The 27,447-nt window shown below is 39.7% G+C and overlaps 1 protein-coding gene across 1 annotated transcript; it reads right to left on the bottom strand.

Annotated features, from left to right (window-relative positions):
* Positions 1–377: 377 nt before the first annotated feature.
* On the bottom strand, positions 378–25,939 carry b4galt5 (UDP-Gal:betaGlcNAc beta 1,4- galactosyltransferase, polypeptide 5; the record flags this gene model as incomplete). The annotated part of the gene is made up of 9 exons (XM_079238637.1): positions 378–525; positions 1,052–1,153; positions 1,685–1,807; positions 1,895–2,082; positions 2,212–2,328; positions 3,832–3,959; positions 4,400–4,513; positions 6,501–6,620; positions 25,831–25,939. 9 exons carry the CDS (start codon positions 25,937–25,939, stop codon positions 378–380), a joined length of 1,149 nt encoding a protein of 382 aa, XP_079094763.1.
* Between the last annotated feature and the right edge of the window lie 1,508 nt (positions 25,940–27,447).

The following is a 27,447-nucleotide window of genomic DNA, read 5'->3' as shown; positions in this document are numbered from 1 at the left end:
AAGACAGAAAAAGAAAACGACTCAGTGAATGGGTGCTGAAGGCCAAAATGGTGCAAAAGGCATGCGGAGACTAAGTTTAGATAAGCCCAGATGAAAAGAGTGACGAACTGTGGCACAAATAAGTGCAGCATTTATCCCCATTCTCTTTTAAGATTTATCCAACATATTCATTTGAGTCTAAATTTTTTTCCTTTCTTCTTTTTGTGCATACAAACAGACAAAAAAAAAAAAACAGAACAAAGGGAAAAATAATTTTAAAAAAACAACAAAACACTGTCAACTAAAAGGTGTAAAAGCAGTGCTGCAACTGGTGAGATATGGCTGATGTCCCAGAGGACTTTGATTCCCAGGTGTTTTGCAGTCCAGCTCTGCCTACGTCAGTAGTCGGCTACGGGTGCGAGCTTTCTGCTCAAGCTGACTGTGATGTTGGTGTAGAGAGGCCTTCTGGAGATTAGGGGGGAGTAGTTTAGGTTGTTAAGACCATCCACTTTCTGTCTCTCCTTTGAGTGACGTAGTAGACTATACCTGCAAGTAGAAATAATCAATCAGAAGAAGAAGAAGGCAGGGAATTCAAAGCACTTGAGCATTGGAAAACAACATAGGGACACTCTGAAGAGTGTTGCTGTCTCTTGTTAAGAAAGCAGGAGCTCAGCTGTGTATTTTTCCATGGAGGGATTCCTCTTGAGACCGTTACTGCTCTCAGTGAATGGTCACATAAATTTGTAACAGTGTTAAAAGTCAGTTTTCAGTTACAAATAGTGGGATTTTTTTCCCCCACCAAATCATACACAAATCAAAGAAACCTTCATTCCTGGGGTTGTTTTAAGTCACTTAAGAATTCAGTTCTGAGGCACACAAGCACATCACATGCAAAGTCTTTAAAAGAGTGGAAATGCACTCAAAGTCACCACTCTGGATTTTCATGTGACTGGCTTACATCACATGAGCCTAAGCCTTGTTGCAATTATCAGCTCTCTCTTCTGACCGAAGGCTTGTGGGTGTGGGTGTGTTTTTGTCTGTGTGAATGAGCTGTGCATACACGGACACTGACCTTCCCAGGAACTGCACTTCCCCGCGATGGTGATGTGGAATCGACATGTAGCGTCCTTGGTCTCCATGCGGTCGACTTACTGTGTAATTGGCAAACCGCACCCTGCGCAAACATATTTGATAGATTTTAGTCCACTCCGTACGCATTTAGGAAGGAGAGGCATTGCACTAATGAGTCTCATGGTGAACTTTTAGTTTGATAAATGAAAAAAAAAAAAAAAAAAAAAAAAAAAAAAAAAAAAAAAAGTCAATCATGCTATAACCTGTTAATAAAACACTTGTATATAAGATCACAGTAACTGCATAGAAAATGGACTCCATATTACAGGTGGAAACAAAAGCAGGAGCCAGTCAGTTAGAGGTGGGAGAGTGGACTAAAAGCCCTGTATGTTTGTGGCTGCCTGGGAGCTGTGTGGGTGGGTGGAGGGGTGGGTTCTGTGACGCAAAGGCAAACGGAGGAAAAAAAAAAAAAAAAAAAAGAAAAACTAAACACAAAAGCCTGCTATGTGCCAACTGGCCTAACTCATCTCGTGAGTACGCCTAAAGTCAACAATGCAGTCAGCCTCGTGCTGCAGCTCTGTCAGGCAAACGACTGGCTGGTCTGTGTGTGTGTGTGTGTGTGTGTTCCCCTCACCTGTTCCAGAGGTCGTCGTCCTCTCCTCCCCAGCCCCAGAATGCATTAGGAAATCCATTAATCTTTTTGAACTGCTTCACCGTCAGGCCACTGACACCACCGAAAAACTCATTGTAAGGAAGCCTTGGAGGGACAATTGCACACATCACAGTCATTTTCAGCACGAAATCCTTTCCTGATAATTCTCCTGAAGACAGAATCGGGACTCACATGTAGGAGTACTTGTCGAGTTTGACCGCAAAATGTCGTGGCATGTCTGTACAGCCGTAGTAGTTCCTGTCGTTCTCCATGAGGTGGTCCACATCATGGAAGATGAGACAGTCCCAGTCCAGGTCTTTCATAGCCGCCTTGTAGCCCACATTAAACAACATGGCTCGGTTAAATGGCTCTGTACCCCCCTAAACAGAACAGAAAAGATACTTTGACTTTCCTATTGTTATAGGTTAACTTGCATGGAAATGTGAGAATATTTCTGAAATTCACTGAGCAGGCTGTTGGTTTCTGTGAATAGTTGTTTGTGTGCATACCTGCTCTATGACATAAAAGGCAAACTGGAGTCTCTGCTTCTGCAGCACTGGCACCAGGTGTCTCAGGAGGATGGGCAAGTGTTCATGTCTGTTCCTGAATGGAACTAGGATTGCCACCTAGCGACAACAAACAAAGGAAAACACATCAAATCTGCACAAAGTGTAAAAGAAATAGGTCTGCTGTTCGCTTAAAGCTGAAAACATTTCTGAGAGTTTATTGTTCAAAAGTGGTTAAATGGGAGAATGTGGGTAAAAATAGCAGCAAAGCCTGGTAATAACTATTACCATAAACACTCAGCAATAACACAATAAGATCTGACCATCATTCAATCCCAGCAGCAGCGAGGCCCAAAATATTTATGAGATGCATTCATTTTCCCCAGCGGAATGTAACTAATGGTGCCTTTTCCTATTCTTCAGTATGAAACAAAAGAAAAAAAACAGTCGTCGAGCTACGGGAAGGAAAAGAAGATGATAAGAAGCTAAAAGATTTGGAGAACAAACAGTCCCTTGTGAGAAATGATGGTTAGAGATAGATTACAGACAAAAAGAGATTAAAAAAAGTGACATGTACAGTATGTACAGTTCAGAAACATGTCTGTAAAAGTGCGGAGAAAAGGTTTGTTCCACATCACATAACAGACCTCCAGAGCAGCACCAGCGTTTTATAGTGTGGTGCAACGAATGGAACAAACCTCAAACAGAGTTTTTGACTATAATCTTCATTTTGGGGCAAAACTAATGCATTTATTAGAGTAAATAATATGAGAAATGTTGAATAGGGACGGCAGCATAAACCTTGGACTGGTGTGACAGCCCCCCCCCCAAAAAAAAAAGAAAAAAAGAAAAAAAGAAATGGACAGCTTATATAGGAACAGAACCATGATTTCATCGGAGTAGTTATCTGAGAAGTGTAATTAGTTGTGATGTGTGGATCAATACTGAAATATCTACTCCTTCCATACCAACATTGTGTAACTAAAGGAGGTGTGAAAGAACTTCTGGCTGCTACAGACGTTAGAAACAAGTCGCCGCATCGCAAAGCAACAGCGCCGGACTTTTATGTTCAGAGAACGAGGGAGGGGTTTGTGTGAAACATAAGTTGCCTCAATTTTAAGATAAATTTTGGTCTTCCTCTTGGTCTGTTTGTGTGTTTAGCTTTAGCACCTACTGCAAGTCATGGGTATTTTAATAAAGCCAGACATAAAAACATAGAAGCTAATTTCTTTAGTCAAGTGGTTTTTTAATGTGGTGCATTAATCTAGAAGTTCAGACTTTTTATGTCTGTTTTCACAGTAAAAACTGTGTGTCATATGTTTTATTTATCCAGTTTATTCCACATCATAAAGAGGAGAGCTGGCCTAAATGTAAAACCCCAGGGCTGAAAACTGGCTCCACTATGGCCTTCAGCGTGACCTGATATGAGAAGATGATACCATAAAGTTAAATGTGTTGCAAGAGATACGTAGATCAAGTCTGGCCTTGACCAGAAAAATTTCCGTCATCCATTCAAGGTTCTTCGGAGAGGCGAGGAGTACTACTTAAATACTATTGCAATGTCTTCCAGAAGTCTGCAATCATCTCTCTTGTGTCGGTGAACAGCGCCACATCGCCACTCACCTTCCAGCGAGGTAGACAATCTTTGGGCTTCCAGAAGCCACCAGAGGAAATGCTGAGCCCTTGCTCCAATAAGGATCTTTCCACCTCCTCCAGAGATACTTCACTCATGTTCACCTCCAACCTGCCCTCTAAATGAGGATTTAAAAAAAATAAAGGGAAAGTGATGAAAAGAAAAATCCGATTGTGAAAGACTGATTATGCCACAGGAACGCAGAAGAAAGGGAAAGCGATCCATGTGTCAGCGGATCCATGTGAGCAGTGATGGGAAAAAAAATTAAATTGATCTGATGGAGAAAATGTCAAGGCCTGCATCGGTTGAGCAATCCGATATATATCTGCAATAGTTTACTTTCTCTACATATTCAACGTGTCATCAGGCTGAAATCAAACATGTTCGCTCATCTACTTGAGTGCTTATTCCTAGAACAAATACGCATGAATACACAATGAAAACCACAACATTTTCTTAGTTGGTACCTAATTTACATACATTAAATGATGCTGAGTCCAGATCCAAGCAGAACATGAATACTAAAAGTTTAAATCACAACCCAAATAGCGTACTTACTCATGGAGGGCAGTCTCTCAGGGCAAACCTGTGAGGGGAGGTATGTGAAACCCTCAGGGAGGTATGTGGTGGGAGGAGCATCGCTCTCACTGAAGTTGAATTCATAGGAATAATCTGGAATGACACATGCAGTAGCAGCAACATGAAGTTGTCAGCAGATTTCATTTGCCAACGAGCTGCGGCTAAATTGGTTTGAATACCACTGTAGTGTTGGATAAGTTCAAATCCTACAGGAACTAGTTCAAAGTTTAGTTCACACATTTAAAAATGAAGTAGTTCACATGATAGTTCATAATCCAAATTTTTTTAGCTAAGTTCACTGTTCCAAAATTCAACTATTTCATAATTCTTTTTTATGTTGCAGAAAACTATTATCTTTAGAATACTGTCATTTTCCAATTGTTGCAACCCATCCAGTCTATACCCGTAACCAGCTGCAGCTTTTGCTCCAGCAATATATTTTTAAAAGAAATGAGGAAAAACTTGTTGCTTGAATTCCTTTTTATTAATGAGGAATTAAAAAAATCGGACATAGGAACCAGGCTGAGGTAGCAAACAAAGTATGTACCTCAAATTGCAAGATTTCAACGTGCAAAATATTCAAATATTCAATTTTTTATTTTCTGTCATTATTGCTTTCATTGAGTAACTTTTCAATTTTTTACTGAGGCATTTTTTCTGACTTTTTTGCCCCAAAAAAGACAGAAGTTCCACAACTTGGGTCATAAGAGTGCAATATTCAGCCCAAATATAAAAAATGTAAATTAACAAAAATAAATAAATCCAGTCAGTAGGATTCCAAGGCCATGGACATAAATATATAATATAATCATAATAATTAGTGGAGAAAAAAGTCTTTTGGCTCCATGCTTTGCAATTTGACGCATGCGTGGTATGATATTAGCAGCGGATGTTGCAAGATTTGGTATTTCCCCTTTTATGTCAGGCCCTGTTTAAGGTGTGTTTTAGTTGGTTTTAGTTGAGATTTTGCATGAAAGGCTCCACGGAAATCTGGCCCTCTTTTAAGTAAAGTTGAATAGTGTGAGAACGCCGTTCACAAATGCTTGATTGGGTGCGTTCACAATAACGTTCATTAGACAGAAATACAGTATGTTCAGTTCACGCTCCCCCAAGATATGAACGAGTTCATGAACAATGGCTCAATGAACTTGTTCAGACACAACACTGGCTAAATCTTATAAAATAAAAAGAACGTGCAAACAAGTCTTAAGCTTGTTACGTGCTCCACGAGAAGCGAGAACTTTTTTCTTGTTCTTGAGGCGCCGAGAAAAAATGACTTCATTTTGTTCTCACGGACGCGTTTGAAGACAGTTCTCGACACATCGGGCTGGCGGAACTTTTTTCTTGCGTGGTTCCGAGAAGTATCGTGTGATTGGTCGGACATTTGAGGTGGGCGTGGTTAACACAGAAAAAGCATGAAGCGGAGTTGCTGCTTCCGCGTTTTTACTGTTGCAGGTAAAACGGATTGTCTTGATGAAACAGCTGACCGAGGTGGTGAGAAAGTAGGAACATTTTTGCATGTGGCATTAAAACACTCGAACCCAGCCGTGTGCACAACCTGCCCTGCCGCGGACTACGCTGGTCGTTAAATATGAAACTAGAAAAGCTCTCGGAGAGCGGAAACCTCCACCAAGCACAATGTTAAAGAATCCTTTTAAAAAATTCCTGGATCCAAACGGTGATCCGGATCACCACCAAAATGGAATCAGTTCTTCATTTTTACATTTCCAACAACTCTTGAAATTTTTATAAAAATCCATCCCTAACCTTTTGAGTCATCTTGAGCAAAAAGACTGCGGTAAAATATTAACCTCCTTGGTGGAGGCAACAGCCGGGTTCATTACAGATAAAAGCAGAGATCGCCCCCCCGCATGTATGGACCTGAAGGAAAAATATATTTTTTTCTTGTTCTTGCAGCCTCGAGAGCAAGAACTCAGTTCTTGCTTCTCGTGGAGTATGTGACAAGCCTTAGCCCATTATCACTGACTTTCCCGTACGCACAACAGCATTCATGCTGAGGTATGACTCGAGAAGATAGTTCCATGCCGACTCTAATGTATGAATGTAGGGGTATATTCACCAGTTCCGTTTATGCTGTAAGCTCCTCTGACCACTTGCTCCAGAACTTGAACTCCAATGTTCTTCACATTCTCTCGGATCTGGATGCCTCTGGCTTGGACCATGAACACATATTCATTCACTGTGGACAGAGAAAAGAATGAAACAGTGTTTAACCACCTTTATCATCACACCCAAGCCAAAATACATACAGTATCTCATCATGTAGTGCACAGCAGCACAACTGAAAATATTTATTAAATGAAGAAGTACTTTTAAAAAAATTTTTTTTTAAACCTTTTCTGCCTTCTGTTAATTAACAACATGAACGTACATCAACAGTAGGTAAGTGAACTTTGAGTGCACCGGGGACTCAGTGAAAGGGTTTTCCCAGCTACAAGGAAACTGCTGGAATTTTTATTTCTCATGAAGGAGAAAAACTGAGATGATGAATGTAAATGAAATGACTAAGTCCTGTTCACTCTGTATGATGATGATGATGATGATGATGATATGCCAAGTCTTACAGTGCTCTTACATTACTAATCATCATCAGCTGCAACACAGATTATGGATTGTATTTTTAAAACATTTGTTTGAAAAGCAGATATCAATTTTAAAACAGTGAAAAAAAAAAAAAAGCGGAAGCATCAAAGAGGAAACAGAGTGTGAAAGGTTCCTTTTACGTGTCTATAAAAACCCCCCAACAGAGGTTTCCTGCCAAACTGAACACGCGCTAGTACAACAGTTCAGTAGATCTTCAGAGCCGTTAACAATGGGGCTCTTTTACCAGAAAAAGTTTCAAACCTTTGCAAGGTGTGTGTTGACCTAAATAACACCGCGAGTTCACCTGCTAAAGATGAGCAGTTAAGTGGAACAGTCAGACTGTATGTTGTCTAAATGGGAAACCAAAAACAGTGCTGCTCTCATGATTGCACAAATGCCATAGCGTATCTATATGCAAATAAAAGTGTTTCTAATTTACCCACAAAGTTTCTGTTGTTGAAAACAGCATAAAAAAATTAAAAAAAAAAAACTGAAAAAAGACCTCACAAATCGCAAGGTCAAAAATAACTTTTGGGATCACTGGGGAGAACCACTCTTGCTTTCTTTTTTTTGGCACGACACTCCACCAGAGTGCTGCCACTGTCTTTTCTAAGTCTGTCTGCAACTGCACAATCACTGGCTATTAATTCAATAATCATTCATCTTAAAGCCATTCCAATATAATCCACCATCTCACGTACAGTAGATGTGCATATGAGAGCACACTGTGTGCAAGTGAAATACCGCTGAGCTAGAAATCCAAGGGATGCGATTTGTCATTAGTAATTGTATTACAGTTTCCATCACATTCATCTTATTTTCTCCAAACTGCCAGGCTAGCAGGACTAGCGAACAGCGGCTAAGCGCTAACTGAAATCAATGTTGTCATTTAACCTCCGCAGTACGCGAATAGTGTTCAGTAAATCAGCAAAATATGATGAGAGAAAAAAAGAGAACTACAGAACAGAGAGTGATCTCTCCAACATGCACACAGAGGCACACTAACACAAAACACACACACACACGAACTCACTGATGCCCTTCTGAGACGCCATATGATGGAAAAATGCTCAGAGGCTTCTGGATTGTGACACAGTGCAGGGACAGACATTTTCTGACATGTCTCGTTCTTATTCCTGCTCAGCATATGGAGAGTTGTATATTATCCTACCAGGGCACATCCAACCTACATGCAGTGGATGTGTATCCAGAGGCCAGGACCTTGTCACAACACATCAACACTCGCAAAAAGTACAGCGAAAGCTAAACAGAAACACACACACACACTAATACACACACACACACACACACACACACACACACACACACACACACACACACACACACACACACTTGTACTCGTTCCACCACAACTTTTCTTCTGAAAGGCAATTAAGCCCACATTGATAGCTCAGCAGTGGGAGGTGATTGGTCCAGTTCTGCTGGCTTCCTGATAAGAGCTGGAAGGCTTTTATTTTATTTTTTTTCCTTTCACCAGAAATGGTTTCTCTATGCGCGCGCGCACACACACACACACACAAATCACACTCACCCTCCTAGCTTTCACAGTTCAAATATGTCACTCAGAGAGGGTCGGTTTTATTGCTACTGCTTATCAGTTACACGCCATAATCCACACAATCATAAAGATACAACTTTAAGCAGGACTCACATCAATTATATTGCACTGAATGCTGAACATGTATTTTATCAGTGTAATTAAATCCAACGGCAGTTTGCTCTATCAGTAATGTAACACCTTAAGTTGCCTTTTTATGACTTAGGCCCATTCCAATACCTTATTGGAAAGTAAACAGGCCATTAGCCCCGGTATTATCAGTATAACCCTCACAACTACCAACTACTGCGATTTCAAAGCGTCAATCTACTGAGGCTGTCGGGATTTTTATGCAATGTCAAAGCAACCTGAGGTACATTGGTTTTTCAATGATTACTGTCTCTCAGCTAGGGGGTCAAACATGTTATTACTGCCGTTGATCCCCTGTAAGTAATGCAGAGAAATCCAGATAGAGCAAATCAATGGTAACAGACAGCAGCCTCTCTGTTAGCCACAAACAAACCATAACCAAAGCTCTGCACTACCATGCAGATATTGCATTTTTGTTTTCATACTTTCACTCTTTCCAACATGGAGCAATAAAACCGAAGAAATTTGCACAGAAACTAGAATCTGATGAATGTAAATTAAAAACAGTCATATCTTTTCTGCGTTTTCCTGTGCCAGGGACGATGGTGTTGTCAGTTAGTATGTGAGGAAGTTGACACACACAGACAGGATGCAACATAGTTTGCATCCTGTCTGCAAGCAGCAGTCATTTGAACTTACTGTACTTGTACCCGTTTACACACATGTAGTGATTTTGTGACTCATTTCATTGTTGCTGCTTCACTGCTAACCGCTACTGGAAAATTTTTGGTCGAGTCAGGGAATCTATCTAAGGCTCACTTCAAGGAAGATGAAGGAAAAGGAATAAAACCATAGAGAATATGCTGAGTCTTTCCTCCTGAGTGTGTTCAGTTTGTTTAGTAGAATCCGTCTAACTTCAGGCAGAAAGTCTGAACAGTTCCCGTATTCAGAAATGTTTGACTTGCTGATTAGAGATCATTTGTACTCCACTTTCAGTAACACTGGCATTCATATTGACAAACCAGTCTCTGTTTACGCAAGCCAGTAGCAGAGCGTATGCTTTTGCTGGGAAATTTTGGATCCTGATATTCATGGATGTTATTTTTATTCATAGAGTGGAACTCACCTAAACATTGCTGTTCTTTTCTACATGCCCTGAGTGATCAGATTTGCTTTGGTGTTACAAGGTTTTTCCTATATATATCAGGAGGCTGTGTTGTGCATAATCAAAATGAAATACTTTAACAACACAGCTGTGTTATTTAGCTGTAGCAACAGGGCGTGACTTATGGCAAAAATCAGCTGAAGTTTAACTTTTAAACTATTTTTGATGTACCAACCTCAGATCTGCTATGACTGTTCTTACATGTTGTACGTTCACCTGAATAGATATACTTTGTGACTCGGTGCGACTGGGTTTGTTCCTTTTCCTCTTGTTGACACATATGCCCGATAGAAGTGATGACAAGCGGGAAGGGAAAAGCAAATTTCTTTAATGGATGAGGTTATGTTGGCGGGAGTACGCCTCACCTCAAAATGTCAGAATGATCACAATTTAATCAATCATTAATTATTTCCGAAATAAATCATCTGTTGTGTTCCTGACATCAACACAGTCCTGTTGTGCTCATATAATCCAGATTGTTCAAGCTAAGGCGATAGATTTTTACACACAAATGGTGCGCAGGCTCAGCCTACTTAGTGTGACGCTGGTGTGGCCCCAATGTAAAGTGTCCATGACCTCCCTTAAATGTTAACCATTGGCAAGCATCAGCTATGTGTGTTTGTTAGAGCTTTTACATTACTTTCATATGTTCAGACAATGATTTAGCTTTTAGCATTTAATTAGCATTTTCGAACCTTACATGTTAAGCATGGCTGCAGGATGACCAGTTTGATTGATCAAACCAAGTTGTTTGGGGGGGGGAACACAAACATATGCTGGCCAGTGGTCTACACCATGCATCCTTTTAATACTGGCTTTCAACAACCATCCTCAATACTGAGCAAAAATGACTTTTTATATCATTTAGTCAACAGCTGATGTGAAGTTGGAATCATGCCAACATTATTTTTAGACGACTAGCTCAGGATGGGGATGCTAACAGCAATCAGTGTGTTTTGCATTCACAGACTTTCTATATTGACCTTTATGACCATACTTAATGCAGATACTGTTAGACTAACCTTTTAAATCATGCCTCAGGCCAAATATCAACTTAATTTAAAATGCCTTTTGTGAGTTATATACAAAAAGGAATATTATTTCTGCAAATATGCAGTTATTAGACCCACTGAATCCCACTTGACTAACTGAACTGAAGTGTGAAGGAATTTTGATTTTTGATAGTTACATACTCGTCTTGATAATAATTTAAACACATCTGCTTGAGTGGTGTGTTGCTGGTTCCTCTAATCTGGATTTTGCTCTGGAGATGTCAAAATATGGAGTCTGCAAGGGAAGAACTCAAATAAACTCCTTAAGCAGATATGATTAAAATATAATGTCAAAGTAAGTAAATCTAAAAAAGTCCTAATTCCATCACAATGTTGAAAGTACTGCAATTGTTTTTCTTTATTAAATGAAACAGCTGAAGTTAGCAGATACCTTAGTTAATCAGATTTTGGCACCAAAATAACCTTGTTAAGCAGATCGCACACATGCTGCAAGTTTGCCAGTAAGATTCATTGACTTTTTTTGTTTTTTAACTACTAAACCAAAAAAAAAAAAAAAAAAAAAAAAAAAAAAAAACATTGGCAGAAGACTAAATCTTACAATGTGTAGAACTCTGATGCATAGGTAGCGCAACAGCATGCCACACTATGGATTTTTAAAGCTGGGGTAGGTAATGCTGGGGAGCTAGCAAGATTTTGAAAGTGGCACCCTGTCTTGGCTATTGCCCCTCTGGTTTTACTTCTAGCTGAATCCAAGGCTGTTTTATTTTTATAAGAAATGAACAACTTAATTTCAGTTCAAACTTTTTGATTGGTCATTGTTTTTACAGATTTACAGCAAACTGAGGAGTCAAACTATATTTCTTATTTTTCATGATTACAAAATGTATAGACTACTATCAGGACGAGGAACCACTTCACCCAGAGTAAAAGAAAATGCCTCTGAGCAAGATTACATTCACATTCTTTAAAACTCAAGTATCAACTGGTGTTAATAGATTTAAAGACTACTGGAAGCACCACGATGAACATAAGTATTAGGTTACCACAACCGGATTTTCTCATGCTTTGTTCCTGTAACACTGGATCAATGGTGATGCATCAACTCAAAAATTAACAGTATTTGGCAGGCATAACAAAGACCATCTGTGTAATTCTAAATGTCATTTTGGCCCATTTCCTGAAGTAGACAGACTTAAGCACAAGCAGCTCACAAGGAAGGCAATCTTGGTCCAGTGCAAGTTACGGTCACATGACACTCAGTCATAAAGTGAATCATGACTCTTCCTCCAGACCCACAGCTGCACTGCATGCACACAAACATCCCTTCTCGTTACAGTCACAGTGGCCAAGTATAATAGTGTGTGTGGAAGGATAATGACAGGAAAACCACCATCAGTGCATCGGCCAGAACCCTCATGTGCACAGGAATCCAAAAATGTTCCCAACAGCTCCATTCCTCAAATGGACATAAAGACAAAGACAACGGACAAAAAAAAAAAAAAGCAGGAAGGAGCAGCTACTAGAGCAAATGTCTTTTTTGACAAGATGAGATTTCTTCATTTAACGCAACAGCGGTGACGTCAGCGCTTATCACAGCTCCTGGCAGGCTGCCCATTTCCTAAGAGCTTCCGAACCACTTGCACTCCTATTCCCTCTTGTCTGTTTGCCACTCTCTCTCTCTCTCTCTCTCTCAGGCGGTCAATTTCATTTATTCAATCACTGTTCTACGTCGCCATAATGCTGCCCTACCTTGTTTTCCACCTGCCTGTAAAGAACAAATCATCATAATGAAAACATCAGCAAGTTCTTTATGGTGTTCCTCATCCATTACATTTTTTTCCCCCCCAATGTTATCACAGAAACGGGAAACCTACTGGAAATGTAAATCTGCTATTTCTAACACCATTGTGTCAATGACAGCAAAACAGCAGAGCATAAAAATAAAAAAAAAAAATTGAAAAAATCTCTGAATTTTTTACTCCCCCAAAACTAATTCAGTCACACACATCTAGCTGCAACCCAACGCCACACTACTTTCAGTCGTCTCCTACTGCAAACTGAAGCAATCCTGTACTGCAAATACAACTTCACACACCCAGAAACTCACACACACCCACATCACCAGATGCTCCTTCCTCATTTCATCCACAAGAAAGAGTAAATCATAAAGGATTACATTAACGGTTACATTCTGCAAAACATTTCCATTGTCAAAGAGCAGAACTGAAACAACAGGAGTTAATGGTGATTGTGCACGTGTACACAGAGGGAAAACTTACAAAGGCTTTAGAGAGGATAATTTATCTGTGGATAATATAAACCTTTAATGCAACTCAAAAAGTTTAAATTTCATTTGTAAAGAATGATAAAATCTTAGTCAAATGATTATTTTCAGCTGTCATTCAGCTTTACAAAAGAATAAAAGAGGAATTGTTGTATCTTTCTAAGCAATTACACATGTATATTCAAACAAACAGCTTTCTATTTCTAAATCATCAAACATGAAAATAAAAATAAATTGTTTTAATGTAAAAGATCGACTCCCAGAAGACAGGCTGACTGACAACAGGAAGACGTGGCTGTCGATTGCATCATCCTGGTGCGTTTTACCACAATTTCTAATAATCTAAACTTTTTAAAATGATCAGAGGAGTTTATCACTTTTTACTGAATTTCATCAAAACTATGTATAAGAAGCCATCTGTGCAATAGCTAATGCCAACAAAAGTCACCCAGCTCCTGTGTTCCTATTGATGCAGAGCAGAGGTGGAGTGCAGTCACTTGAGATGGTTCCAAAACTGGTGCTGCTGGGTTTTTTGACCTGTGTAAAGAAGGGCTTGGGTGACTGAAAGCAACATATCCAGAAAAAAAAACTGAACCCAGCTCCTTTAGTTAACACAGCACATGAATAATAATGAACATAAAGAAAGAATATGACTAAAAAAAATTAAGTGAAATATATACTTATTTGGTCACCTGAATGACAACATTCAATAAAGTTGGAACTAAAAAAAATAATGTTTTTTTCCCCTCCTGTTCTCACAGGTAAAAACCAGAAAAAAATAGAATGTATTACAATACCACAGTTAGTGGGTTAAGACTTCTTAAGACATGCAAGTTAAAGGGGTGCTATTATGGTATTTGGAGTTTTCTGAGCTTTCTACAGTGTTACAGTGTTGAATCCTCATCAGACATGTGAACAGCACTGTTTTTTATCACCTAAACGCATGTTTGAGTTTGAGTTTGAGTTCCAGCACTCTCTCAGTTCGGTTTCTATGGGGACGAAAAACACGTCGTTTTAGAGAGTTTTTTCTACTTGGAAATCCTTGTGACGTCCCGGGGGATAAGGTTCAGTGATTGGTTACCTTCTACTGGTTAACAAGGGCATGTACAAATACATCAGGCGGGTGGAAAATGTCGGATAAAGTTATTTCCAACGATGGCTGGTAAGTTGACCAAAGAGAGACATCCTGCTGCATTCGTTGCTGTTTTCCACTTTGTTTTCAGGGTCTGATTCAGGTTCCAACATGTAGGGCTGTATGCTATGTGTTGACATTGTATTTTGTTTTTTTTATTGAGTTCATATTAGCCTAATCCTTCTGTTTATGAGATGTTACAATGACGGCGAAAGCAGTTGTGGTGCGCGCTCCCGATGTAGCGCAGTGGCGGGAGATGGGGCTTAATGCGGAAGAGTCTCAATCCACTCGTTTTGCCCGCAGGCTGATCTGACAGCCTACGGAGAGGGTCGGTCTGAAGTAAATAAAGCGATTTGTGGCAATAACTCGATCAATCCCAGCCCTTCTGGGCTAGGAAATAAAAATAAATTAGCCTGAAATGCACATAATAGTTCCACTTTAAGTGAACTTTATAATTCTTGCCCATAAATGAAAGAGTTTCCGCTTTCAAGCAGGAGGAAATTTAGTGTCCTTGTAGTTTACTGGCAATGTCAAACTCCTTCACAGAGTTTGCATTCTTTCTTCACCTCTGGACTTTAAGGCTGTGCTGTAATGGTCTGGGTAATCAATGACACAAGTTGACATGATTTCCCAACACAGATTGCAGCGTCTCACCTTAGAAATGCAGTGTTACCTTTTAACAGAGCAGTGTCGCTTAAGAGGAATGTTGAACTTTTCTCTCAGATAATTCAGTTTGCCAAAGACGGGGGGGAGAAGGGGTGGCTCTGATAACATGCAAGGGTGTGTTGTGTAATGAAACTAAATTGAAAATGCATTGCAGGATATTAAAAAAACGGAGAGGGGGTTCCAAAAATAGCATGCAACACTCAGTCATCGTATGTATTAACATATGCCAGCAGGAGCAACATGAGGTATAGTATGAGTTCATTATTAGTCTTGCACTAGTCCCTCTGTCCCTCCATCTGCTCTGTTGTCCCAAATGTGTGTGTGTGTGTGTGTGTCTGAGAGTGTGTGCCCATATCAGCCTGTTTGTGTGCATGTGTGATGGTCCCCTGTGTGCCTGATGTCTGCTGAGCCACTGCATGGCAAAGAAACACGGGGACCAGACATAGAGAGGAGAATTACATAAAACGGCACAGCGGTGCCAGACCCCCGTGTTTTCATTCTGCTGCAAGCAAATACTGGAAAACAGATCTGAGGGAAGAAAAGTGAGAGATGGAGAGAGGAAGACACAGATTTTATATGTACATATGTGAGTTTGAGAGAAGGAGAGACAAGAGACCTTTATCTTTTCATATTATTAACAGCCTTTTTGTCTTTATTCGAGTGCTGGTTGGAGAGGAAGATGCAAGCCAGAATACAGCGGTTATTTCTGTAAATGTCGACTCGTTCATGTTTACAAAGGGAACTAGCTTTGCTCTGAAAAAGGTGCTAGAGCACAGATGAAGATAAATCTGTTATTGTGAGGTGCACAATTGCAGAGAGGCAAAGTGAGAGGGGCAAAAAAATGATCAAGAGTGTGAGGTCAACGGAAAGCCATCTCTACGCACAAAGTTTCAAGAAATGTCAAAATGGTGGTGCAAGCAGAGCATCATCTGGCACGGTAGACCACAGCGTGGCAGTGTGAACTGAGCTACTCTCTGCTTCTCATGAAGTTGAGGTTGATTTCTTCTTTGACAAGCCGGCAGCCATCTCATTTTAGTTGTAAGTCCTTGCTCTTAGGTTGCTGGTTTACAGCAATACCATCCCTGGAATTAGATTATACACAACTTTAACAAGACCAAATGTCAGACATTAGGGAGTTTATGGCTAAAAAGACTTAAGTTTTAAAGTTTAAAAAGGTGTGAAGAAACGAGTTGATCCAAACATTTTAATAACTTGGTGGTTAAACAGTCACCCTTGGTGTAAAACATTCAGGACTTTCAGGTTAATTTTTTGCTAAATCATTGGTTGCCATCTTCAACAGGAGAATCATGCAGGCCAAACAGTCATGGGTACATGCTGGGACACTGATGAGGAGCAGCAGCCATGTTTACATGGGAGTATTTCATTAATCTGACTTCAATAAGTGTCATTTCATTACAACCAAACTGATTGAACTGAAACTCTGACAAACTCTGTTGTTGAAGACAGAACTTGTAGAACTGTGTGGTTTTCCATTGCTCACCTCCAACATCCCCTCTCCCCCACTTTCCTCATCTGCCCACTCTTCATGCTGAAGTGGTTGCACTGCAGTGCGCGCAGCACTTGGAGGAGGAGAGAAACTGCAGGGCTTACCACATGTGAGCAGCTCCTGCCTAATACTATTACACAGCAGGTCATTAAATCAACTCAAGATTCATTTCAGGTTTCCCTCAACTTGTCCTCCATGCTTCTCGTCTAACAACACCTCTGCAGTTACCCCTAATTTTAGAAGCCTACCGGGCATATGCTATCCTTTCTCATCTAATCATAACAAAACCGAGTTCTTGTCTTTGTTGAGGCAAGTTAAAATCCATAAATGCACAAAGCATACTGGATTACGCTGGTCTTGCCACAGCCACAGGACTTCCAGTATGTGAGACTGTTGTGATGTTGGTAAGCCGGCCACTGCGGGTACTGGCTCGTTCTTTCAACATACCCCCGCTGCTCTCTTTTGCCCATTTCCGTCTGCTTTTATATTTGGCAGCTGTCCAAAACATTCCTGTGTTATTGCAGCAGTGCAGTGTTATGAGTGCACAGAGGACAAATACAGTCAGGTACACCAAATATGCACAATTGCACTGAACTGCTACAGTGATGACCACCATTATCCAACCCACACCCTCCCCCCAGCCTATCCTCTACTTCAAATACACATGCATACCATAATGCCCATTTCCTTCTACTTGCTCTATTTCCCTATTCCCTCCAGCAGAAAGATGAGGTCTCTTCACAGCTGGAGGTTACTACTGTTGACTGAACAAATGGGCCAGAGCAGGCAGCTAGTATACCACACTGTCACATTAGCTACATACGGTGGAACAAGGCGGAAAAAACAAAAAAAAATTAAAAAAAGAAAGTAAAAAAAAATAAATACTCCACATGCATGCCTTTCCCTATGGATTTCCAAACTTAACCCTCTGCATCGACTCTGAGCTGCTGAGCCTTAACACTCAACACCTCATTACTTTGAGACACCATTATATAATCCGAATAATTACATCAATGCTAAAGTAAAACCATGATCTCTTAACTAAAACATAAGTGCAAAATGACTCTGCTTTAGAAAACATCAAGGCATATAAAATATTAAGGACTTGTCTGTACTGAGTTACACTGTATGTGCAGAATGAAATATCTTAATATACTCCTTACTCGAGGTTAGGAAATACAGGACGATGTCAATGCATTGAACATTTTGCATCCAAATTTGTGTGAATTTACTTTTGCTTGAATACATTAAGAATAGTCAATTTGGTCATAAATGGATTTCTCATAAATCACCAAGCTAATTATTTTAAGCCAATTATTTTCTGCCCTCGTGAATTCATGTAATGACACGTATTTGACTGATATCCCATGGGAAAACATGCCGTCATATTCACCTAGCTGAGGAGCAATGTTACTGAGAAACAATGGATGCAGGGTGAATGTCTTCCCAAGCAAAAACACTCATTAGATTTCCCTGCAGTTCCACAAACATCATTGACTACCTGAAGATCTAATCTGGCTTAATAACAATCTTTATTAGTAAGCAATGTAAAAAAACAAAAAAAAAACAAATTGAATTTGCACCACTATCATATGGGACAGTAGTGTTTAATCAACTGTTACCATAGCTACACTTTGCCCTCCTGAGATTAAATGGAAGGAAGCGCAAATCAAGTTCTTTGGTTCTTTCTTTGCGTATTGCATCTGCTGCCATGGCTGAGCGAAGGCAGTTGTTAGGAAACATCACTTTGGAACATATATGAACTATGTTGATGACAGATGGAAGACCCAAAAGACACAAAAACAGTAGATCCAGATGACAGCTCTGCAGAAGTACCATACAGCTATAATTGTTGTTTTAGCAGATAAGCACATGAACACTGCACAGTCAATCAGCTCTCAGTCAAGTATAGTACTTTGCCTCTAGGTGGAAATTCCTAATTTAACTGTGAAGTTTTTGTTAAGCAAAACATGAAGGATGGACCTAGCCAATAGGAAATGAGCCTATTCTTTGCTGCAAATAAGATAAAAAACAAGCTAAAATTTTTATTTAGTTTTTTTTTTTTTTTAAGTGACTTTAGAGATGTAAAAGTGTCTGCATGGAAAGTGTTAAATTTTCTGTGGCTGTTCATTCAGAGGTGAGGGTTAGACAGAGAGCCAAGTAGAAACTTTTTGAGGGCTAATAGCTCACTATAATAATTACCCACAATCACCAGCTCTTCAAACAACGTCTCACTGTGTGTGTTTAGACTGGGCCTCACAAGCAACATCACTGCTGTACACAAGTTCATCACAAGTTGCAGTTGCAGACTGCTCTCCAACACGCGGCCAAAGTAACCATGGTAACTCTCTCAATAACAAAAGGAGGCTCAAGCCAGGTCAACAAAGACTGGGAATCTCCTCAGGATGATTAGGTTACATAACTGATTAGTGCCTCCACACCAGACCCCAAGTCTGCCTCTGAAATGACACCTCCCTCCATCCATGCACTGATACACCCCCACCCTTCAACACTAAGCTCCACCATCTGTTTGAGGTCAGGTATCCGCGGCAGGAGGGGTGAGGTCATTCTTCAGGGGAGAGAGAAAAAAAAAAAAAAAAAAAAAAAATCAATAATAAAAGTATCACACTTTTAATTGTTGAACTGTGCCATGTACGCTTGCTGTGGGAGTAGGTAGCTTGTCTGATCGGACAATGCCTGAACAAAAACAGGATCAGTAACTCTGTGTGAGGGAAGCAGAGGTTATTAGTACAGTGTAATGAAACTAGAGTGTATGGTGTAGTGTACACTCTATGAGGAATGGATAGTTTTTTAAATGTTCAAAAATCAACTAAAAAAATAAGTACATTTTATGTACTTTTACTGTCCTGAGACATAAGAAAAAAACCCCAAAACACTTGCAGTCAAATGTCACATCATGCATTTGGAGTTTAATGAGTCTCCCACTGAAAAGTACAATCAGAGAAAAATAGCGTTTCAGTTTGAACCCACTGACTAAGACACAGTCTCACAGGTTGCTTTTGCACTGTGGCTAGTTGATTATTAATCGTCACGGAAATGAACTCAGTTTAATTGCATCTATATTCGTCATATATTTGATAATGGATTATTTTAATGAGCATATTTAAACAGAATTTATTTGCAGCAAATGCACTTTGTCTCTACACCAAACTTGTTGGAGCCTTTTTTGTTTTTAAACTTTGATTCAAACCTAAATGTGTCAACACATATATTCCCATGATTGATTTTCCAACTTATTCCACCCCCTTAATGTTGAATAGAATAGCTGAGCATAAAAAATTACTGCAATTTACATTATTGCAAGAATAGTAAGGGATCTATAAATTGCAATTTCACTTGAGCATAAACAGTATTTTTATTTCATAAACCACTTTTATAGTTTTTTTTCTTTTTTTAATGAAAAAAAGAAAAGAAAATCCATTGATTACAATGGATTTTAAGTAATCAAACATCACAACATTTTAGACTAAACTGTTAATGTGCACCTCTGATGCAATTCCACTTTTTTTAAGACTGTAAAAAAAATATTAATGGGAACAAAATGCAAATTGCATAGAAGAAAAAAGAGAAAACAGGGGAAAATAATTTTCAGACATTCTCGTCTTTGGACGCACACTGCTAAGTTCTGTCTATATTGGTTTTTTTATGAATAAAAACTTGTTGTGGACCAACTTTTCTGAACTATTGTCATTGACAGGACATGTTTTGTTGCAGTAATATCTGCTACTGGTGCATCAAAGAGGTAACTATATGTGTTTACTGAATCTAGTTATAATTGAAGCCTTGAATAATTTACATCATTCACATCTAAGGAACCTATAAGAATATATAATGCCGTTAAACATATAAGAATATGTTTAACGGCATTTTGGCAAGCCAATACGGTCCTCTATTCACGGACATGCATAGTATGAAAACTCATCCAATTTTAGGGGGACATTCATGATTTTGGTTTGTTTCAATTAAAATGACTCAACATAAAACCTCCTGAAAGCTTTCCTCGATATTTTAATGTCATTATTAAGTAAATTGCCCAACTCATACCACTAAGTTATGAATATCAGGCAATAGAAACAGTTTTGAAAAGCATAAGATACTCTGGTTTCCACAGTAAGCAGGTGTATGGCCAAACAAAAACATCTGCCTTTTGAATGCAAACATGAATGAATGCTAAAAATTTAGAGATTTAAAACAGTTGTGCACTTATGTGCCCGTTCCAGGGTGACTTTTTTTTTGCTCTTCTGTGTGTTCCAGTGAACAGCACTGGAGTTTATCATCAAGAGACTGTGTGTGCAAATTCACGCTTATGCTTCAACAGGGTCTAATGGGTACACTGGGTAAAGTATCATAAGGGCAATGGAAGCCTTTAGAGGATAAATTGTGCCTCTGACTGACTCAAAGTGCCATGAACTCTCACTCTGGATATTTACCTAAATTCCTTTGTGAAAAGTGTTCTCAGTCACATGACCTTTACTTGTGTGTATGTACCTACAATGCAGGGTTGTTACATCAGGGCAGACGGTTTTTCACAGGCAGAGAAGCTCTAGATGGAAGCAGACATAACTATTTTGACATGTTTATTTAAATAATAAGTTAAGTGCTGTTCTGACCTGTCAGTGGTAGAACACAGAGCAAATCCAGAATTCTTTCAAGTTTATAGCCGATGTATTGACTTTTATGTGGGGGTTCAATTTTAAATGTACAGATGTCCAAAAGGACTCCTATTTTTGGGGATTGTTGTCACCCAGATCATCATGGGAACAAGAATGGCATGTTTCTATGGTTGTACAGGCCATAGAAAGCAGTCTGCCCTCAATGGAAGCAGGTCTCGAGGGGACCATGGCAACTGCAATGAAAATGTCAAACAGCAGATCTTAAGCATCTAAAGCCAATGTGGCTAAACTGTTGGTTGTCCAGCTTTTCATGGTTTTACTTTCATTTCCCTCTCTTTTTTTTTTAACTTAATTAAAGCAGTCTGAGTGGATTCTGTCTGAGCCAGCTTGGGACAAAGTTAATTTTTCACCAGCTATGACTAGCCTGTGGAAATTAGCCTGAGGACGATGGCTGGACTGAGCTGTTTAGACGGATCAATTAAACAGCGGTAGTCTATGAGGACCAGGGGTTGATGGTTGTGTTAGGCTTTAAGGGCTGGAGATGGATGGCTTTAAGATTGTCAGCGAAGGCATTAACACAAGTGAGACATCAGCAAAGAAGCAGCATGCCTACCAAGCACTAATAGGTAGAAGCACTACCATCATCACACGCCTGGGTCAACATTGCCATACTGTTACAAAACATGTGACTCTGTATTATAGGTTATTATAGGTTGTAGCTTCTACGGAACCATATGATTACCACCAACAAATCCAGACATATTAACTCATACAAACTTGTTGCGAACACTGTCTTTATGTGACTTATGACAGGCAGTTCAACTGTAGCAAATAGATGTTTTATAATCAAAGTCCCACAAGTGGTGTAAAGATTACCAGAAACTTAACTAATTTCATTGCATTATTGATGAACAATTAGGTCAGTCCTGAACAATTCTAATGATTTACCTCCACAAAGCCTCAGACAGGAACTCATTCCAGTCTAAGCCACAGAAAACTGCAGAAAACCAAGCACAATCTGTTCAATCTTTTCGAGCTTCTCTATTCTTAAAATGTCTCCGTGCCTCAGACATACCCTTTTTACACAAATTAGAATTCAAATACACTTTAGGTAGAGCAGCTACTCGTTGCTATATTAGAAAGTTGGCTTTGCAGGAAGTGGTTAACTCAAATGAAAACTCCCTGAGGTTAAATTGAGCACCATATATGTTCTTGTGCACCGTAAAGAAAGTTCTTCTGGAGTACATGAAGAAAAAACCCCAAAAAGAACAAGTGAAACATATTACTCAGAAACACACAGCAGACATTTGCCACTGAGGTGATGTCCGGACACGAGGGCTGAGCATGAATGAAAATCATGCTGCTTCTGCTACTGTCTCCTCAAATTGATACTTTGAGACGAGGGACTTTTAGAGAACATTAGCCTTTAATCATTAAACTCTTACACTAAACTCAATTGGAGTGGCTAACTATTAAAATGAGCTTAAATCATGACAGACATGTCTGTAGCTGGTAACACGTTGCAGGAAATGAAACTACAACACACTGTGATATCAGTGTAAACGAACAGAAACCCTCTAGGAGCCCATTTTTAAATAAATCGTGATACTTTTTATGCAATTAAATACACACAAACACACGCAAAACAACATGAACTGACATTTAAAATAATAAAGCCTTTAACTATAATATGTTCCAGAAAGAGGCTGTTCTAATCTACCGGCACATGTGTTGAAAAGGACGACATGAAAGCATTTGTTTTATTCAGATTTCATTTGGAAATGGGCCATTTCCTTGCCAAGCTTCATTCATAAATCGTACAAGTCCTAAAAGAAATCACTTGTTTTCATGTTTCAAAGACATTAACTTATAGTCTGCACTCTCACAGCGGTTCTTAGAAAAAGGTAAGTGAGCGCAGTGACACGTGTTGGGAAGATCATAAGGAGGTGTTCAGGTTACATGAGGTCAGTTCCAAGACTGAGAGAGGTAGAAACTATAAACAGTGTATGCAGACCTCAGTAAAGCCCAAAGTCACATGTTGAGTCAGTGAATCATGGTTTAAAAGTGTTTCCTCATCTCACCTGTGCTTTCCAGCTTTGAGCATACATTGCTTAATGTTCTGCGTGTCAACATTCGGAAGGTTGTCAAAGTATTGCAAAGTCGTCAGCCGCACCTATGAATGAATCAGCTGCGATCAAAGATAAATACCATAGAAACACACACAAGGAGGCAGGGGGATGGATCTGGTCTCTGGTGACGGAGAGAAGCACCTGCTCTCTTGTCTTCCATTCCCCCGGATGTAGCGGAGTACACATGCATGTGTGCAAGTGCGAATCTGCATTCAAACCTATAAATAGAGGAAGCGTCTTCCCTCGCGCTCCCTCCAGTGGGATCCGCTCATGTTTTAATTAAATAAACTGTTGTAACGAGGCCCAGCTGTGCCCTCCATCCCCGGCCCGCATCAGTCAGCATCCATGCTCATGGACGACACACACTTTGGAGGACAGGGTGTTGGTGCATATTATTGCAAGGAGACAGACAGGCTGAGAGAGAGGCAGATGGTGAAGAGGAAGAGAGAGATGGAGTAAGCAGTTAAATTGGGGCATTCTGCACTGAAGCCACCTGGGTATCATAGTAGGGAGCCCTGTTCAGGTGTTCTGGATGGGTTCCCCAATGTGCGAACCAGCAGCTGGATTAATCTCTCTCCTCCTCTTCTTGCCTTTTAATAATATATTGTTTAACCTGTATTCATAATAATCCACAAATTTGCAGTTTTCTCTTCTCCTGTTTAATCTGTTTCATCCACATATTTCATATAAGAAAAGTGCAACATGAGACGTTAGAAAGCTACCCCCCATGTCTGATGCTCATTTTCTCTGTCAAATTTTTCCATCATGAATCAGTTTTAAATCGGTTTATGATACTGACAAACGTGACACGAGACGCAATCGGTTTGGAGGCAGTCAAATGTTAAAGCTGCCTTAGCATCTCAAACACGTTCTTGTTAAGCGGCATCACTTACAACCGTTTGAAGTCACCGCTCAGTGGTGCATTTCTGGCCACAGGTTCTGCAACCTCAACTTACAACCATGAATCAATATCACTCCCAGTGAGAAAAGCATTTCAACATATGACTAAATATTAATTCCATCGCTGTTAAGGATCATCCCCGAGCCGTCACATGATTTCCCATTTTTGGCCTACTGTAAAAGACTTAAACAGCAGCATTGAGCGACAGCAGGAAAAGCTGCCTTGTTCCCGGTTACCATCCATAATTAATGGACTGGTGCACCATGCTCCGTTTCTAAACAAACCCCCAGTAAGCCACATGTCCATTAAGGCCCTACAATACTCAACACCCTGGAGGACGAACATGGCCAAGTGCAGCTCTCAGCCAGCCAGACACCGTCAATGCTGGAAAAATAGTGAACAACTGAATTATTTTTATCCCACTTACTCAGTGATTTACTTGTTTCTTTCACATTTAGACAAATCATTGCTCTCACTACCTGCGACACGCAGTCCGTAATGTGTCCTGCGTATGAGAATTGATTCAGTTATTGACAAAGTTGTCCTCAGCTGGTAAAAAGCGTGAAAGGATCAATAGCCATTTTGATGAGTAAGAAGAAACAGCTTGCTCTTTGATATTTTTTAAAAGGTTACACCTGTATGACAAGAAGAGTATGTCACTCCCAGTCACTGACCATAACAGGCTCTCTCATTTTCCCTCATGCTAAACGTTTGTGCTTCTGACAACTTGATGTTCAGTAAACAAAACAGGATGTCTGAGCACTGGTCCCAGTGATGCATGTTTAACTCTCCCTGCTCCCTCAAGTCATCCTCCCTCTTGTGGATTCCAAAGTGAAAGATGTCTAACCATGTATCTGCCGCTAATCTGTGCACCTTCAACCAGTCTCAATCTTGAAACCAGTAGGAGGAAATTAAAAAGAGGTCTGGCCGACACAGTCAAGGACAGAGGTAAATGTAATTCCCATTTTTGCAAGAGAGTTATGACACAAGCTGTGTTAGAAAGACTAAAGTAATGGAAGACATTGACCAGACTGGCCAGCAAAGTCAGCCATATGTATCTGGGTGGATAAAACGAGTAGAGCATGTTTGATGCTAAAAAAAAAAAAAAGGATGGACAAGTTGCTTGAGACTGAGCGTACACAGAGACTAACAGTAATAAGAGAAGACAATGATGAAGTAATGAAGGGAGACTGGAGACATGTGATATTATACAACTACACATGACTAACAGGCAGCTTATGAGGCAAGTAATGACTTATTTGAAAATGATCTTTACCCAAGCAGAAATATCATTTAGCCCCAAAAATCCATGAATCATAATGTGACCCTTGGTCTGCCTGAAACAATCAGCCATGGTTAGCCTCAAGAAAGACTTGAGTCAACTCTGATTAATCAAATGATGCCAAAAATTAAACCAAATCAAAGCCAAAACACAAAATTGGCCTGTGGCTCCAGACCTAACTGGAAGCATTGCAACAACAGCCAAAGGGCCTGGTAATTTTGGCGAGATTATAACAGCCATGCTCATCTGTTGTACTATTATTATCATCATGACCAGGTACGTGGATATTATAGGATCAGCATCCAGCTGAGTCTCATCCATACCACGGCTAAGCAGAGGCGCATGGCCGTGCTGTTCCACATGACCTAACGGCCCATACAAACAGCCTCACCTCATCCCCATGTCTGCCAATTAACAACGAAACCATCCATTTAAACGGACTTACCGATTCCGGGGGCGGAGTAGATGAAATACAAAGCCGAGGTGGACAGTGAAAAAAGAAATAAAAGCCCAAGGAATGACCTTCTCCGGAACCGCAAATGTGTCGGCATCATACAGGCAGCAAAAGCACTCACAGGCTCGTTTTGCTTATCTACTGCGACAGACCCGTTCTGATATGTCCAGATGCTGGAGCCTGTAGTCTGCGGACTGTCTGAAATAAATGAGCCGAGTGGGCTGGTTGGGTGTGCGGCAGCGGTGAGACAGGCAGGCAGGAAGTCCCTCTATTTCCGCGGCAGGTCGAAAAAACAGAAGGATGGGACCTCCAGTACTCAACGCTAGAATTCCATTCCTGAGAAGATGGTTTCAGTGTCAGCAAAAGGTATGTCCGATGTAGAAATGGCTAATCAAGACAGTGCGGATTGAAGTGGCCTGGTGTTCTCAGCGAGAAGCCATCCTTTAGGTCCCACGCTACGTCGCTGTGTCCTGCCGCTCCTGCGCCTTGCTTGCCTGCCTGCCCAGCCCTGTGAATGGAGCTGTCCCTCTGCGAAAAAAAGAGCAATACCTCGAGTGGGCGTTAACGGTACTTCCAAACCGACAAAACATGTACGTGCTCAGCGTCAAACTGTGTACCTAGATACCAAAACACTCCGATGAAGTCATCTGAGCCATAACGTTTCAGCATATGTCATAAAGGAGCTACTTATTAGTAATCATATGGCAAAATACTCTATTTAATTACAATTCATTTGATTAACGACTTATAATTATTTTATTAAAAACTAAAAGAAACAACAACAAAAACTACTGAAACGTTAGATCGTTCCAAGTGATAAAAACATAATTTATCATTCAATATGATTTAACAGTAATAGAGTACAGAACAGTAGCCTACTATCACACCAATAAGACCCCATACATGTTTTCCCATTTAAATGAATTGAATTATATAAATATCTATCTATCTATCTATATATATATATATATACTATATATATATATATAATATATATATATATATATATATATATATATATATATATATATAATATATATATATTTATACATATATTCGTAATGAATTAATCTGGATTAAGCACATTTTAATCATTTTGATATTTCATATATTTAAATGGATTTTGGTAGATGACTAAATCAAATAATTAAATTTAATATATAATTTCTGTTTGAAACAATAAAATAAAAATAAAAAACATAAATAATAAAATAAATAGAAAAAATTCCTGGTCAAAACGGAACCACACAAAAATTATTCAAAATGTCATTTTTGAGGAATTTAACAAATAGCTCCAGTCTCTAATTTCATTCTTTTTTTTATAAAAAAAATTATTATTATTGTTTTTTTCCACACTTGTTCATTAATAGTCAGTAAATGAACAGTGGATTCAGTGTGGTCCTGAGAAGAGCACCTCCTACTGACTGCAGCTTGAAGCTCGATGCTGCCAGAGGACCCAAGTTTCTTGTGTGATCGTCTGGACGGGGGCGGGGCTACAGCATCCGCTGCAGCTAGCAGCTAACACATTACTCAACAGAAATCTTCACTAACACCAGAAAAAGTCACTAGACTTCATGATAATCGCCTTTTCCTTAATTGGACTGGCTT

Source organism: Telmatherina bonti (genome assembly GCF_933228915.1).
Source record: "Telmatherina bonti genome assembly, chromosome: 4".
Taxonomy (NCBI): domain Eukaryota; kingdom Metazoa; phylum Chordata; class Actinopteri; order Atheriniformes; family Telmatherinidae; genus Telmatherina; species Telmatherina bonti.
The sequence above is the reverse complement of the archived record's forward strand: the minus strand, read 5'-3'. Positions and strand labels throughout refer to the sequence as shown.